Source organism: Pezoporus occidentalis, unplaced genomic scaffold (assembly GCF_034315485.1).
Source record: "Pezoporus occidentalis ecotype Australia unplaced genomic scaffold, CSIRO_AGI_Poc_V1 ctg2, whole genome shotgun sequence".
Taxonomy (NCBI): domain Eukaryota; kingdom Metazoa; phylum Chordata; class Aves; order Psittaciformes; family Psittacidae; genus Pezoporus; species Pezoporus occidentalis.
Genome location: NW_026913855.1, coordinates 16,285,326 through 16,301,570, shown reverse-complemented (window position 1 = coordinate 16,301,570; position 16,245 = coordinate 16,285,326). Strand labels below are relative to the sequence as shown.

Below are 16,245 nucleotides of genomic sequence, written 5' to 3'. Positions count from 1 at the left end.
GTTAGAAAGGGGATATCTAACAAATGCAATGGGGTAATGTGAAAATGCAAGCATTTTAGTTGATATGCTCCTCAAAGCTGTGGTGCGTGAACAGAAGCACTAATGTTAGTAATGTTAGACTAGTAGTTTGCTGTCTTGAACTTTGTAATTAGTGGAAGAAAACTGTGGTGATAATCCAACTGCAAATTGATTTTCGTTGTTGGTTTGTTGGGTTTGGGGTTGGTTTATTTTACTATTAATCAGCATCTGAAGTACACTGTCTAAGATGCAGGGTGTACAATCCATACTAAGACTTCAATCTAAAAAAAACAAGCCAACCCCAGTTATAACACTGCATAACATAGAGCAGAGCCCATCCCTCCTCCATCTGACCTGCCGGAACAAACCTGCCACCTCAGTGTTGCCTGATTACTATCATGATAATTATAATGGTAAGATCATGCTGGCCTTCCTCTTGGTTTTCTGAATTTACGTGTTTTTTCAAGCATACATGCATTGTGTGGGTTCAGCCAGAGCTCTGGGAGAGCAGCTGGTACAGCCCAGTGAGCGTGAGCACAGGGTTTAATTGGTACTGTTCCATCTTGAATGTTCCCTGGCAACTGTCTTCCTTCATGTTTGCAACTGGAGGTGGCATATTGCATCCTGCCATGACATAAGCAGTAAGAAGCAGCAGTGTAATGAAAGAAGCGCAGGAGCAGCCTCTGGGTATCCTTCTCTGTCTGTGGGTAACTGTACAGAGAGGCCAGGTCAGCGGCAGGGGCTAGGTGGGACTGCAGTACATGCTTTTCAGCCCTCCCCATGTCAGGATATGCATTTTAGGGACCTCTTCATCTGTTTAGCCGGTAGTTTAAGGCATTCAAAGGGACAAAAATGTGTAAAATCTCAGATTGACTGAAAAGGACGAGAGGCATTTAAAGTTGTTGGGGAAGGGTGAAGAGAAGGCTGGATAAAAGTGGTTGGTGTCTTGTTTCTGCAGAAAAACAAGCTAAAACCATACTTCCTCATAAACACTGTGGAGACTCTAAGCTATCCAAGCTGTGGTAGCATAGCAGCATATGGAAGTTTGGTCAGTGAATGTGTGAACTGCACATCCAGGTTATTAAGCATAACTTAATCTACGTGAGACGTCGGAGTAGGGAAGCGTTGTGAGAGGGCCGCGCTGCCGCAGGAGTTGAGGCCGGGCTCCATCCTTCCCCATCGGCCCCACACGCTTGTGGCCGGGCGGGAGCTCTGTCAGCTGTTCCACAGGGAAAGGGCGAGGGCGGAGCTGAGCGAGGGCCGGCCCCGCCGCAAACCTGGGGCGGGACTCGCGGCGCCGCACGGCTCGGCCGCACAGCCGCGGCGGGTCACCGCGCTGAGGTAAGGGCTTCCGGCGCGGGGAGAACCTGCGGCCCAGGGCCTCCGCGCCGAGGGGGAGGTGGCGGCGGCGGCGGCGGCGGCGGCAATGGCGGCCACCGCCGCCTCCTTCCCGACGCGACTCCGTCCCCCGGGGCGGTTCGCCTTCGCCCTGTTGCAGGCGGGCATCAGCACGTACGCATGCTGCCCGCTGGGGCTGCTGCCGCTGCTCCGTCCCCGGGTGAAGCCTGCGTAGCAAAGCGCCTGTCGGGGTTGGTTTTGTATTCTTAAAACGCGGTTGACGGTCGGATCGTGGGAGCTGCTTTGGCGTGAGACGGCAAAATCGGCAAGTTAAATGTTGTAGAAAACCCGCGGCGGTGTGTTTTGGGGCTTTAGCGAATTTGTTCTTTGAGCAGAATGAACTTCTTGGGTTCTTAACTGGAAGCGAAAGATCATCCCATTGTCAGGATCGCTTATTTGAGGTGTCTGGGGTTTGCAGAGCAAGGAAGGGAAGGTGCAAGAGAAAACTGCGATGAATAATCTTTGTACCTGTTTTTTTACGGAGAAACCCTTGCAGAAATACCCTCCCTCAGTGGGCCGCTTGTGTTCCCCTTATTTCTCCTCAGGTGAAGTACTTAAGAGGGATGCTGATGAGTCTCTTTCAATTTACCGCTAGAAGGCTGGCTTCCCAAGTGTATTGTGGACTTAAGGCTTCTTCTTCAAAGAAACCTAAGTTTTGCATGGAAATGGCTCGTCCTAGTTCAAGTAAGACATTAATGTGTTTCCTTGTGTACCCTGGACAGGTTTTTAAGCTAGATTTTAAATCGTGGAAGGTTTTGTGTAATAGGTGTCATCTATAGCTTAGTTCAGAATGCTTAGAACAGCTTGAACTTCGTTTCCTCTCCTATCTCCCCCCTCCCTGGCTGCTAAAATTCATCTTTTATGTCTGTATTCTGTATAGTTCCCCAAATCCTTGCATAGTTGAGTCAGTGTGATTTCCTGGCAACATGGTTTTAGCATTTATAATTTATGCACACAAACATATGTTGGTTAATTGCAGTTCCTTTTCATAATCCTAGCAGGTAATAAAAATCATTCCTTGTTTCTTTGCACAAGAATTATGGAGGCCCTCAATCATTTGTAGCTACTCAGGAGCAGGGTATTGGGCAACCCTAATAGCCTTGTTCAGTCTGGTAGTAGTAAATATCCTCTTTTTATTTTCTTGGCGGGGGGGTTGTGTTTGTTTTTTAAGCTAAGGATGTGCCTTAACTTGAAACTGTGCACAGAACTTCACAATTATCATGGTAACCCCCCTAACAAAAACCTCCGAAGAACACAGAGTAAATCATGAAGATTAGGGTTCTGATCAGCAGTTCAAAGTTCAGCTGAAGGCCTGTCATTAGTGGTGTACTGTAGGAATCTTGCAAATATTATTTAACACCTTCATTAGCAATCTGGATGATGGGGCAGTGTACCCTCAGCAAGTTTGGGGATGGTACCAAACTAGAAGGAGTGGCTGTCACCAGAGAGTCATGCTGTTAATCCAGGGGGACATCAACAGCCTGGAAACATGGGCTAACATAAACCTCATGAAGGTTGGCAAGTGGAAATGCCAAGTCCTGCATTGAAACAATCTTAAGCACCAGGACAGTTTGGTGTTGATCAGTGGGAAAGCAGCTTGGTGGAAGAGGCTCTGAAGGGTCCTGATGGGCACCAAATTGACTGTGAGCCAGCGAAAAGCCCTTGGGGCAACACAGGCCAGTGGGTGTCTTGGGATGTACTCAGCAGAGCATCTCCATCTGGCTGTGGGAGGTGATCCTTGCCTTCTGCTCAGCATGGTCAGACACACCTGGAAGGCTAGATCCAATGCTGGGTGCCCCAGTGTGACAAAGACGTTGGCAAACTGGAGAGAGTCCATCAAAGGGCTTTGAAGATGATTAATGGCTTCGAGCATCTGAAATGTGAGGAGAGGCTGTGGGGAGCCAGGGCTGCTCAGGCTTTAGGACACCAGGCTCAGGAGCATCTTATCAGTGCATAAAAACATGTGATGGGAGGGAGTGAAGACAAAGCTGGACTCTTCTCAAGTACTGCCCAGTGGCAGGACATGAGATAAGGGACACAAAGCACACAAGATCCATTCGAACACAAGGAAACACTGCTTTTTGCTATGAGGGTGGTCAAACATGGGAATGGGTTGTGCAGAGAGGTTATAGTCTCCATCCTGGGGGGCAATCAAACCCCACCGGACTGGACATGGTCCTGCTATGCCTGACCCTGTTTGAGCAGGGTGTTGGACAGTCTCCAGAGGTCCCTTCTCACCTCAGCTTTTCTTTGATTCTAAAATATGTTGCTTTAAAATTAATATCTGAGGTAAGCTGGAAGAGATTTTTTTTTGTCTCTCTGTAACTAACCTGTTATTTTTTAATGTTGTTTTGACCCATAGAAAAATGCAAAGGAAATTTCCCATCTTCTTTCCCAAGGGACTTTACCTTGCAGAGGCAAAGTGGGGGAATGTGCATTCGAAAATAGAAAATACAGTTGCAAACCTAGAAAATTACCAAGATGCCTCAGCAGGAAAAGCTTTTTTCCAAATGCCTTTAATTTTGAAGGTGATACTTTGTAACTAAGTGTAGATTTTTTTCCATCTTGGGATCGTGCCTTACAATGAGGAAGCGAACAGTTCCTGGGTGACTGTGGCAACAGTTGTTAATCAAGGTAGCACTAACTGCGTGGTTTTAGTTTAAGGCTCTGTCTTTCAAATACTGAGTGTATTCATAGTTTAATACCTATTGCCCTCCCAGGCTTGCTCATACGTGTTTTTGAGAATCTCTAGGAATTTCCCTTCAAATTCTTATACGGAAAAACTCAGAAACAAGTTAGTATTCTGCACTTAAAGTACTGGGAGGTGTACTGGGTGGAACCCATCTCTAGATGTGTAAGTTTGCCAGTCCTGTCTCTACGGCTTCTTAAATAAAAGTACAAGCATTTGAGCAGCTGTTTGTTTTTGCTCCCTGCACATAGATATGGCTGATTTTCGAGAGGTGTTTGCCAAAGCAAAGCACATAGTCATCATCACAGGAGCTGGCGTTAGTGCAGAGAGTGGGGTCCCGACCTTCAGAGGGGCTGGAGGTTTCTGGAGGAAGTGGCAAGCCCAGGTATGTACTGGTGGCACTGTCTGCGCAGCTCCGGTGGAATGCCTCTTGGGTGGGTGATAGTGAAGGGTCCGGAGAAGCTGGGCACCTTGGAGGGTGGAAGTACTCCCCAGAGCTGTCCCTTTACACCCCTGTCTGCAGCTGCAGCTGCTTCTCTGTCCTTATCAGTTATTTGGGAAAATCAGTGTTCTCTCTGGGTCTTTCTCCATCCTTGTTTCCTTGTTGCCTTGCAGCTTAGCTGTGTGATCATCTTTCAACACTCTCACTGTTTTCCTACCTCATTTCCTACTTCCTGTTTTAAACTTAAGAACGTTTTGCCAAAATAACAAAGGACAGAACCAGTGACAGTGACTAGTTGTTTTTCATTGAATTTTGGTTTATTATACTCTTTAAAAATGTTTTAGGATGTTTTTTATTGTTTGGGGGCACTGTTCTTCACAGTCTTTAACTCTCCCACAAGCTTTGTCTCTTGCTGGTGTGACCTTGCGGCATCGGGAGGCACTGGGGTGGGAGAGGAGGCCAAAGCAGATGCTGTGGGGTGGAGGGGTGCAGTGGCGAGCACCTGTGTGAGTTGCATGGGTGCCTCAGGAGTCTGATCCTGCATGCTGGTGCAGGTGTTTCATATAACTGCCACACTGTCAGTAAATGCTGCCTCAAATGTTGCTATCTTGTTGGCTTTCTTTACGTTTCTTAATGCAGCACTCATGAAAGATTTGATGAGGTTAAAAAGGGGTCAGAGATGCGAGTTTTTCAAGATGGTTTGAATCTAAAGATGCATTTTTTCCTTTCAGTGACTATCAATTCAAATGAAGCATGCATGTGTATAAATGCCTGGTTCTTCTGCAGCAGAAATCTTGCATTCAGCATTTTTATATCAGCAGAATTGCATGTTGCAGCATTAGACTGAGATACTCCTTATTTTAAAAAGAAGATAAGGCAAAGTTAAAATTACTGTGAAAAGTACAGCTTGTCTTTTACATGTTGGTAAAATCTAAGACATTAGACTTTGGTTTTGACAATGGCTATAATTTGGCTTGTGTTACACAAAGAAGTTGCTAGCAAAGGAAATATATCCACGTAATGTTGAGTTTTATGGCTGCTGTGAAAAAGAGTTTTGAACCCTAAAAGTTGTGTGCATTGAAATATCTTTCTTTGTGCTGCACTACAGTCTAATTTGGTGGGGCAGCACAGGTGTACTGTGTAAAACCATGTACCACACTGTTGATACTGGTTATTTCCTCATTTGATAAGATAATTGGACTTGTCATCCCTATAAGGGCTATTGAAGTATATTTTCATCAACTGCATCTGGTTATAAATAATTTGCTTCTGATAATCTTGTCCTGGGAGCAGTGTAAGTGGCAGGAATCTAGCTGGTTTCATCTGGGGAGGGCATTTTCTTGCGCTTTCGTTGGTAGCAAGACTTGTCGTGTCTTTTCCAGGAGCTGGCTACTCCAGAGGCTTTTGCACGAAACCCTTCTCGTGTGTGGGAGTTTTACCACTACCGCCGGGAGGTGATGTTGAGTAAACACCCGAACCCTGCACATATTGCCATTGCAGAGTGCGAAAAGCGACTGAGCAAGCAAGGACGGAGCGTTGTGGTCATTACTCAGAATATTGATGAACTACACAGAAAGGCAGGCACAAAGCACCTCTTAGAAATCCACGGTAAGAATCAGCTTACCTGTCTGCTTATGGGCCAGCAAACCCGGGGGAAGAAGAGAGAGCCGGATAAGTACTGGGAGAAAAGAAACTTGTCATTAAAATGGTAATAACTTGCACAAAGTTATTTACTGTAACACCATGTTCTCTTTTGGAAGTTGTTTTGGGTACTTTATATGCATTGGGCATAGTTTAATTTTGATTGAGTCATAAAGGGACTGTTGCTGCTCTTCTCTGTTTCCTTTCAGCTGAAGGGACTGTGTTGTGTCTCTTTGCTGGGTCTGGCCTGTGTTTAACAGTGGCACTGGTCACCTTGGGTTGCTGAACAAAAGCATGTGTTTGCACTGTGTAAATCATCTCCTTCATAATGCTGACAGGTTTCAACACTTGGCTGTTGTTACCCAAGTTACTCACGAGGTGTAGTCTTCAAAGTCAAATAAAGGCCATACAGGATAAACACAACCACTTGCTCACACAGCCATGACCCAGACGAGTTGTTCGATCCCTGATGTTTTCTCTTGGTGTGTTTCAGGTAGTTTATTTAAAACTCGATGCACCAACTGTGGAAACGTAGCTGCAAATTACAAGAGTCCAATATGCCCCGCGTTGGCTGGGAAAGGGTAATTAATACATCTGCTTGTAAAATGCATTTTCTACTTTGTCTGCTGTTCAGTAGGAAAGGAGCCAGTTTAGGAGCATACAGGAGTTTGGCTGCCCAGCCTGTTTTACATCAGTAGTATTCAGACTTAAATTTTACACAGCTGTTTGGAACCATGAGTGTGCTGTTCAGTAACTTCAGTGAGAGCCCATGATGTTGTAAGTCCTGTGAAAGAATAACTGTTAGCACAATGCTAAGTATGTTTTAATTAGAAGAATTTCAGATGGTCTGAAACTCTTATTTTGGACATCAGCTAATTGTACTCTTTGAGAATGTGGATTTTCTGCCATCCTCTTCACCTCCCCAGGTTTTTTATTAAATCAGGTGCTTATTCCTGAAATTGAACTACCATCACTCGATACATGTATTGTCCTCTTCTTTGTCTAGCACCTAGCAGCTTTTGTCCTTCGGCTCCTCAGTAAGATTCTCATTATTACAGGCCTCAAAATAGAGATGTAATAAACAACTGGGAGGGAGGTGTCAGTTCCCAGGATTTCTGTAACTTGAAAAGTTGCAGAAAAATCTTTCAGTCGCCTTTTTCTAGCCATCCCCTTGCTTTCACCTCTCAAAAAAAAAGAGGAGAGGCATATGGTCATAGATTTTTAGGTATTTTCCCTTTGTATTTCACCAGACCTTTAGGTAGTTACTTAAATGTTTGTTGTGCCTCTGTCAGAGTTTGAACAGCTTAGGACAGTTGCTTACCTCTGGGATAATCCTGGATAAACACCTGCTTCCCCTGTGTGTGGTATGGTAGGGTTGTGGTAGGTGTTGAAGTTGGCTGAAGTTGCAAAGATTTCTTGATTGGAGAGTGTGCTTTAGAGAATACTGAGTTTTTATTAATGTACAAAATGCACTTTGTATGGCTGAATATGTATTGCGATTTTGTAACTTCAGGGCCCCAGATCCTGACACAGAGGATGCCGCGATTCCAGTTGAAGAGCTTCCTCAGTACGTGAGGACTAATTTGTGTTTTGCTGTTACCTCTTTATGCTTTGTTGTGCATCTCAGAGGCTTACATTACTGTTCATGTAGTTTTGGAAGGACATGGAGACTTTCTCCAGGAGAAAAAGGTGTGACTGTTCCTCAGAGAACAGTTAGGGGAGACAGCAGAGAACAGGAGTGTACACTGGAAGTTTACTGTGATGTGAAAGGCATGGCATGTTTGTGTACTTGAGCACCAAGCTGAAACATGCCTAAATTCATGGGGCTTGTAGTAAGTGGAGTCATAGTAGAATTGAAGTAAGACACTAAGTGCTACACAGTAAACATTTTGCTGCTTTGTGGGTGCTGCCTGCCATTAGTCAATCTGGAGCACTGTGCTGTGGCACGGCCACAGCATAGTCCTTTGCAGGCTTTAAATGTGCCATGGTGCTCTTTTATAACGGCTACAGATGCAAGAGACCACCATGTTTTTCATCTGGTTCCTAAGGAAAGGAAGCTAACACAATATGTCTGTCAGTTCACTTTCTCCTTAAAAACCCATTGGCCAGTTTGTTAAAGTCGATGGAGGCTGAGGTCCGTAGCACATACTATGTTTCAAGTTTCATGCATTCCAGGCACTGAGCAGGGGGCTGACACTACTAAATATTTGGGTTGCACAACTGTTCAGCAACATGTTCCACCTGGCCAGGCAGCACGTGTGTATTTCCAGCATACATGTGGCACAGCATCAGCTGTCCTCTGCCCAGCTCACAGTAGAGGAGGGTGTGGGGAGGGCTGTGAAAGAGAGAAGTGGAGGATGGAAGGTAGGTCAGATATGCCCAAATGAGAATGAAAACAACCATGTGCGACCTTCTTCCTTTTTCAAACAGGTGCGAGGAGGACGGCTGCAATGGGCTCCTCCGTCCCCATGTTGTATGGTTTGGTGAAACCCTGGATCCCGACATTCTCACTGAGGTGGAGAAGGAGCTTGATATTTGTGACCTCTGCTTGGTAGTGAGTGACGCACTTGTTACCTGGCCTCTCAACCAACGGGGAAGCCACACTAAAGGGGTTGCACCACCTGGGTAAAGGGGTTGCATGCACGTTTCCCTGAGGAAACTGAAAGCCCCTGAGGATTCTCTGGTGTCAAGTGCGAAACTTTCAAAGGCCATGAAGTCTGAAAACGTACATACACTACTCGGAAATCAGCAGATTCAGCATGTGTGCATTGTGCTCAGCTGGCATCTGCCATCTGCATTCAGTACACACACAGGGGTTAGAGGTTCAAGTGTTAGAGGTTCAGTAATACTGTTTGGCTGTTGAATTTCTCAAACAGTGAAAATTACGATTATTTTGAGGCTCAGCTAAGAAAAAAGTGACAAAATGTGGTAAGAAGGTAGCCAGCTGTTATCACAGGCTGCCTTCTTTTGTGAGGTGGTTTACATGCTCACTGGTTCCAGCTCACTGACCCAAATGCTTACTTAGAATATTGTGTACCCTTCACAGACTAACCCCAACTAAGAGAAGGAACATCTTGTTTTGTTTTCCTGAATACAAGGTCTTTCCAGTTATAATCTGCAAACAGGTTTCTTTGGGTTACATCAGAGAAACCACTCCCAATTCTGCTACATGTACAGTGACACTAAATAGATACTGATTTGGCTTCATTTTGGTAGGGATCTTCATGCTTTAGTGGTTTTGCACATCTAGTGTTCTGAGAAGGGTCCTTGCCTCGTGGGTTGGTTTGGTTTTGCCTGTTTAACTGCTGGCCTGCTACACTCGTTTTTCACCCTGTGCCTGCAGGTTGGAACCTCCTCTGTGGTGTATCCTGCTGCAATGTTTGCCCCACAGGTATCTGCTAGAGGAGTGCCAGTTGCAGAGTTTAACATGGAAGCTACTCCTGCTACAGACAGATTCAGGTAAAGCTGTCCAGTTTTAAACTAGCAAACTTTAGTCGCCTGCATCTTCACTCTTTTGCTCTGAACTGCTAAAATGCTTGGCAAAATTTTAAACAAACATGATCTAGGTTTTTTCCCCTATGTTTAAGAAATACTGTTTTGTTCTAATAAGTAAGAAGAGGCAGTTGCTCTTTCTTGGTAGAATTAACACTGAAGGAAGTTCTTGCACTTCTTAACAGAGCAGTTGTGACTGCCCCATCCCAGGCAGCACTCAAGGCTAGCTTGGACCTGGCTTTGAGCAACCTGCTCTAGTGGAAGGTGGTGGGGCAGGGGTTTGGAACTGGATGAGCTTTAAGGTCCCTTCCCACCCAAACCAATCAATGAAGACACACCTGTATGTTTCTGAGTGTGAAGCAGAAGTTTGTCCCTGTGTCCTCGAAGTCCCCCTCCCTCAGCAGCGGGGCTAACTCGCTACCTGCCCGTCACACGCACCCGGGCTGCCAGAAGCACGCACCGTGACGCCGGTCGTGCCTGCCCCTTCAGCCGCCGCTTCCTTACAGGTTCCACTTTTCGGGCCCCTGCGGGACCACTCTGCCGCCGGCGCTGGCTCGCCACGAGACGGAGATCACCTCTTGAGCGCCTCGGAGCGCCCGCCGGGGAAGCGCCAAGCCTGGCGGTCGCGGCGGGGGCTGGTACGGGTGGGAGGCGGCGGCGGGTGGCGCCGTCCTGCCCCTCCCCTGCTCCCCACCGCAATAAACGCAAGGCCGGGCCCGCCGCTGCCGGTCGTACCTCAGCGGCTCGTCTGTGTGTGCGCGTGCGCGGCTGGAGGGGGAGGGGCGGAGCCGCGTGCAGCAGGGAGCGCTTCCGGGGTGGGGGTCACGCGGGCGGTGTAGGGCCCATGGCGCGGCGGGTGAAGGGTGCCGCGGGCAGGAGCGGGGTTCCCCCCGCCGCCCTGGGCCCGTCCTCCTCGGAGGATGAGGCGGACGAGGCCCCGGAGGAGGTGTCCTTTGGCGTGGCGAAGGAGGCGGCCGAGGCCGAACGGAAGCTCGTGGGGGAGGCGGCCCGGAGGTACCGACGTTCCCGCGCGAGGCCTCATCTCTTCCCATTCCCAGGTATCGCCGTCCCCCTCCGTTCCCCACCCTGAGCCCGTACTGACGGCGCCTCCCGCCTCCCCGCAGGCACCGGGAGCTGCTGAAGGAGAAGCGGCGGCGGCGCCAGGAGTTGTTTGCGGAGCAGAAGGTACCGCGCGCCCCTCGCCCGCAGCCCTCGGGCGGCAGCCCCTCCCCTCCCCGCTAACAACTCCCTTCTCCCCGCAGAAGCGAAAGCTGCTCCCCGAGGCCGTGCTGCAGGAGCTGGCCGCTGCGCCGCCCGCACGGTGAGCGGCGACGTGAGGCGGTGGGTGGGTGCTGGGGTGCCGGCCCATGGTGTGGCCCCGCCGGCTCCTGGCGTTAGGGGGAGGACAGGGTGGAAATGGGGCTTGAGGGGGCTCTAAGGGTGGGCTGGAGGAGTAACACGTTGCCTTGTCTCCTCCACAGACCCGAGAAGAAGGCTGCGGCAGCTAACCCAGGTATATTAGTGCCTGTCCTCCTACCTTCGTGCACTGCCAGGCACCTCGGAACTTTGTTTTAGTGTTAGAGCTGCAGCAGGAGAAGCGCCTCTTAAAGTCTGAAATGTGAAGAGGCTGGACAGGCAGAACGGTGCTGGCAACCGAAAACGTGGAAAAAAAGTCGTATTTAATCTGATTCCTGCGCTGTTTACATAAGTTGTTTGGTGTACAATGGTTTCAGTTAAAATAGCCCGTGGTGTTTAGGAGGTAGCAGGCAGGTGTTACAGAAGAAGCAAGTATTACCAGAGGGAGATGAATATTTAGCATTTCAGTTATAAAGGCTGTTCCTGTATGGAGTTGTTCATCACATTGATAGTTCTTTATATATCATACTATGATTTAACAGCATCTGTAAAAAAATCAGGTAACTTTTTTTCAACTTCTGATCTAGGAAATCAAACATCTGGAGTATTCCTGACCACTGTTTTGTTGCGCTCTTCACCTGTACTTCAAAATACTTTTAAGCGTTGGGTTGTTTTTAAACAACTCTTTTCATGTGTACTCACATAGTTACATAGCTGGGAGCTGCAACTGCTACTTCTTCTTCCTTTTACTATTGTTTTAAAAAAATTGGCATAAACAAAAGATGAGCTCAGGATAATGCTCTGAACACTCAGTAGCCACAGTACTTCACTTAATGGTGAGAATGAAGCTGAGGCTGGACTCCCCTTTGTTACTCATAGCTGTTGTGCTGCATTCAGTATTTGTCCTGATGAATCCTGTTTTGTGGTGTTAAGGAAGTTAAGGTATGCCAAGGAAGGGGAAAGCTGGCTGGCAGTACTTTGGGTGGCTCCCCTGAGGTGTGCTGCTTCTCTTCCCTCTCACAGCCCTTCTGTGATGGCTGTGCTTCCTAGCTCTCTGCTCGGAGCTGCTGAAAAATGCCTACTGGAGTTATCTAGAGACCTCTTATTTTCCGCAGCCTAATAACAGTTGTTTCATTCCTGTCCCTCTTTCACTTGCTGCTCTTGATTCATAATTAATTGGGAAATTTTCTATTCAATTTACCTTAGGTAAACGCCGTGGAGGTGGGGCTGTGAAGCAGAAACAAGGGCAAGTCCAAAGGCAAGGCCAAGTCAAAAAGCTGGTGAAGAAAGACAAGCAAAGAAAGCGCACCAGGTACACCGGGAGAAGATCCAGGGTGTCTGTCTGTCCCCATCCCCATGTGGCACCTCTGCCTGTGCAGGGGGGTCTCACAGCTCTTGCTCTGTCACTGTATGGCTGTGCTCTCTTCTTCATTTGATGTTTCCCCTGCTCTTCCTCTGAAAGCATGTGCTAAAGCACTTTTAATATACTTCTAATACAGCATGTGTGTAAAAGATGTGTGTATATATATATGATCTAGAATATAAATTTTTACCTATTACGTAAGTGGGCAGTCATAAGCACAGCAGCACTAGGCATTGTATTCTGTGCTGCTGTAGGTCTGGCTGTTGAGCGCTATATTCCTCTCTTTCAGTCTTTTCCCTTTTTATCTTTGTCACTTTGTCCCTGTAGAGGAATTGCACTGGCTCCCGGGGAGACTGGTTCAAGACTCCCAAGGAACAGTGTGAGGCACATAAAGGCATATGGTGACAGGTTGAGGGTCTTGGTCTGTTATTTTCTTAATTACAGCTACAAAGCTTGGCTAAGCATCAAGAAACCACTACAGGCAGTGTTGTGCCCAAGTAGCAAAGCCCTGGCTAGTAGTGTGTCTGTTGTCTGGGTTCTGTAGCTACACTGCAGGGATTTACAGCTCTTTTGTTTAACTAGGTCAACAGGAAACTATACAGCTGTGTGCTTAAAAGACCAGAGTTTAACAGGCCTCCAGCAACAGCTGGCCAAAGACTTTATAAACGCTCAGCTCTACGGACCACATGCCAACCGGGCACAGCGTAAGCAGTTTTCCTTCAGTGGGTCTGCATCTGGATTTCTCTAGGCTAAACTTGGTAATTAACAGTCATTTCTGTTTCAGCAAACGATTTTTTTTCCCTTGAAAACAAGAAAAACCCAGTTAAAAAAGCTGCAGTTCAGTTTGTGGACAAAGCATGGGGTGAGTATAAAAAGCCACAGTAAGTACCACTTCTTACATAGGTGGTTTTAAAGTACTCTAAAAAAGCAGAACACTTTTCCCATGTTGGAAGGGTCTATCTTGCTACCTTCTAATAACTCCAAAGAAGCAGATAGCAAGGGAAGGGTAAGAGGTTATTGCAGCCTGACCGGCTAGATGGGCCCTCCTCAAGGAAGGGCATGTTAAGACACGACTTGAAAAAATGACCTGAGTTTTGGTACATTAAGAAACAGTGTATGGGCCTGGAATCATGTTTGCTTGATAAACACTAATTGTTAAAATTTATCTCTGAGCTGTTGGAAGTCATTTCAGGTATGTGTAAAACTTAGAAATGCTTTCACGTGAGGATAGGGAATTAGCACCTACTTCGCATAAAAAAAAATGATGGAGACATGAGTGGGGACAGGCAGGGGACCTCAGTTCCAGCCACACACCGCAGCCCATAAGGCTTGTGAGCACTGCAGGCAAAAACTACTGGTCTGTAATAGGCAGCATCTGCATTTACTTGTGTTTCAGAAGTGAAAGCAGTGCTAGACCCTGAAGGAGACTGGTGCCCCTGGGCCAGCTGAAAGCAGCTGCTGAATGTGAAATATGATAAAGTTTTATCAGCTTTCCAGTCAGTTCTGTTCTGAACTACTGCAGTAATCACTGGACAGCTGCTTCTCCAGTAGGTGGGTTAAGAAAATGGTTGCTAACAGCTTTTTATTCTTTTAAGGGCAAGAAAAAAAGCAAAAAGCAGCGAGGTTTAGAAGACGTTGGCTCTCAAGACAGCTTAAACTGTGAGTATGAAGACAGCTTTTTCAGAAGATGCTACCAAGGACTTTTATTGGAAGTTAGCCTCTCAAGCCAACAAAGGTGTTTTTCTTCCTCACTGCTCCATCGTGACTTCACTCTGGAGCTCCAGCCAGGAGCCCCCAGGAGGCACCAACCTTCACAATACAGTGCCTGAACTCACCTTCCTGTTCTCTTCCCTCCCCCTGTCTGAAGGGGAAGCTAAGGAACAGCTGGGCATGTGCAGTGACTCTGCTTCAGACTGATTTACAACAGCATGAGCTACTACCAGCCTTGGAGAGCTGCCTCCGTGATGCAGTTCCCTTGTAGAGAATAAAAAGGTGAACAAAAAGGTGAACGGTGTTGTACTTACTGCTTTGGATCCTGCATTTCTTACAGCAGTCAATGATTTTTGCTTTTCATCTCTAAGAGAAAGGCTGTTCCCTAGCACCAGAGTCATTAAGCCAGCTCATGTAGCAGGCCACTGCTGTCCAGCCTGATGGTCACACTGAAGGCAGGTTTTTTTGCCCATCTTCAGGGAGCACCAAGTAAGCTCCACTGGTGCCCTGACTCTGTGCTGCTCACTAAACTTGCTTTATGGCAAGTTATAGCAAGAACACCACAAACCTTTAACTGCCACCAGCCCAGGCAGTGCAGTGCTCCCATGCAGGGAAGGAAGGGGCATCTCCCATTCAAGCAGTGAGACACTTCTCTGAGTAGGCTGACACAGGAAGCGCTGTCCTAGGACAGAACTCTGGAATCAAGAAAACGTAGCATACACCTCCATGCTACCATGTATGTAGAAGTAAGTTTTTAATGGCTGGTTAATTATGGTATCACTACATTTTATTGCAATATAGTACTATTTAAGCACTTTTAAAAATGCAAGGTGTACAAAGATTAAATTAAGACTGTAAATTGACTAAATATTTGGTTTTTATATAAATAGGTCATAACCACACTGTGTTGACATGTAATACTGTTATAATACAACAGTTAAACTGGTGAGTCTACACAACAGAAGCTGTCTGTAATTAAACAAGGAAACAAAGTTGAAAAGACCATGTTAAAACAAAAACAAAAAAAAACCTACTAAGATCAACAGGCTGGGATTGTAAGTAGCAACAAACATATTCACTCAGCTCCTGAGTAATTCAAGTTTTACAGTACACATTAAAAAATATCATTTCTTCCCATCAACACTATATATCCAAACCATTTGCGTTTTGCAAATTACACTGATTGAACTATGTAACAATGGGGGTGGAGGTTGGCAAGTCATCCTGCTTGACATTTGCATCACCCACATGCTAATACGTCTGTCTTTTCCGCCCTTCTGTCCCACCACAAGGTAGCAGGATTTTTGGTTTGTTTTGGACAATCGTGTAAAGGACTGGTACTTGTCAATCTGGATGTCTGACCTTATCAGTGACGTTTTCAACTCTTAGTTGTCTAAGAGGTTTCAAGATGGAAATTTTCTCCTAACACTAAGTTAGAAATCATTTGCATCATGCTGTAAACTAGGAAGCAACATAAAGCAACAGACTTGTCCTTAGTACATAATTAAAATCCCAAATTCCAGTCAGCAGAGCTGGCCTACTTTCCATGTTTAATATGCCATGACACCTTTCAGGTCTTCAAATGCATAGCTAGTGTAGGTAGTCTTCCACTGTGGCGAAGGCGCAGGAGCCAATTCCTGATCGAGCCATCAATCCCAGACACTGTGACGCTTGTCCCATTGCCAGGGCAAGCGGCGGTTGCTTTGGCAGGTTGTGAGTCTCTGGAAAAGAATAACAGCAGCAGTTAAAAAACTGCTATTAATTTCATGGTAATACATTGAAAACTTTGGTTTTAAGCTTAAACTGTTCATACAGAATTCCTCTATTTGCTTTTGCATCAAGACAGAGCAGGAGCAAAAAAGTGACACTTTTAAATTCCCTGCAGAACACCATTATTGAACAGGACCAATTTTGCTTTGCACAACAAAGACGACTACATTTGTTACATTAAGGTCCCCCCAGAAGTACCACAAAATGGTCTGGGTTGGAACGGATCTTAAAGCTCATCCAGTTCCAACCCCTGCCACAGGCAGGGACACCTTCCACTAGACCAGGCTGCTCAAAGCACCATCAAACCTGGCCTTGAGCACTGCCACGGATGGGGCAGCCACAACTTCACTGGGCAAGCTGTGCCAG

At 46.6% G+C, this 16,245-nt stretch overlaps 3 protein-coding genes across 5 annotated transcripts in view; 2 read left to right on the top strand and 1 right to left on the bottom strand.

The window, feature by feature from the left end:
• Positions 1-1,236: 1,236 nt before the first annotated feature.
• Positions 1,237-10,335, top strand: SIRT5 (sirtuin 5). Its single transcript, XM_062618004.1, has 9 exons — positions 1,237-1,359; positions 1,962-2,100; positions 4,357-4,490; positions 5,930-6,155; positions 6,682-6,769; positions 7,702-7,755; positions 8,619-8,742; positions 9,532-9,647; positions 10,187-10,335. Exons 2-9 carry the CDS (start codon positions 1,980-1,982, stop codon positions 10,260-10,262), a joined length of 939 nt encoding a protein of 312 aa, XP_062473988.1. The 5' UTR covers positions 1,237-1,359; positions 1,962-1,979; the 3' UTR covers positions 10,263-10,335.
• A 139-nt stretch (positions 10,336-10,474) lies between these two features.
• On the top strand, positions 10,475-14,977 carry NOL7 (nucleolar protein 7). The gene is made up of 8 exons (XM_062618014.1): positions 10,475-10,694; positions 10,805-10,865; positions 10,943-11,001; positions 11,162-11,193; positions 12,243-12,348; positions 12,982-13,103; positions 13,184-13,261; positions 13,995-14,977. Exons 1-8 carry the CDS (start codon positions 10,525-10,527, stop codon positions 14,060-14,062), a joined length of 696 nt encoding a protein of 231 aa, XP_062473998.1. The 5' UTR covers positions 10,475-10,524; the 3' UTR covers positions 14,063-14,977.
• RANBP9 (RAN binding protein 9) overlaps positions 14,879-16,245 on the bottom strand; it is a 39,861-nt gene continuing 38,494 nt past the window's right edge. For all 3 annotated transcript variants that reach the window (XM_062617996.1, XM_062617995.1, XM_062618001.1), the window contains exon 14: positions 14,879-15,830. In XM_062617996.1, coding sequence (XP_062473980.1) covers positions 15,700-15,830 — 131 coding nt within the window. In that variant the 3' untranslated portion in view covers positions 14,879-15,699. The remainder of the gene's footprint in view (positions 15,831-16,245) is intronic.

What these genes read in the sequence shown, in the direction of transcription:
- SIRT5 (XM_062618004.1), top strand. Translation starts at nt 1,980, where the DNA reads ATGCTGATGAGTCTCTTTCAATTTACCGCTAGAAGGCTGGCTTCCCAA. An exon ending in CCCGCGTTGGCTGGGAAAGG is followed by an intron (nt 6,770 to 7,701) that starts GTAATTAATACA and finishes TTGTAACTTCAG; the next exon opens with GGCCCCAGATCCTGACACAG. An exon ending in CCAGTTGAAGAGCTTCCTCA is followed by an intron (nt 7,756 to 8,618) that starts GTACGTGAGGAC and finishes TTTTTCAAACAG; the next exon opens with GTGCGAGGAGGACGGCTGCA.
- NOL7 (XM_062618014.1), top strand. Translation starts at nt 10,525, where the DNA reads ATGGCGCGGCGGGTGAAGGGTGCCGCGGGCAGGAGCGGGGTTCCCCCC. An exon ending in AGTTGTTTGCGGAGCAGAAG is followed by an intron (nt 10,866 to 10,942) that starts GTACCGCGCGCC and finishes TTCTCCCCGCAG; the next exon opens with AAGCGAAAGCTGCTCCCCGA. An exon ending in ACATGCCAACCGGGCACAGC is followed by an intron (nt 13,104 to 13,183) that starts GTAAGCAGTTTT and finishes TTTCTGTTTCAG; the next exon opens with CAAACGATTTTTTTTCCCTT.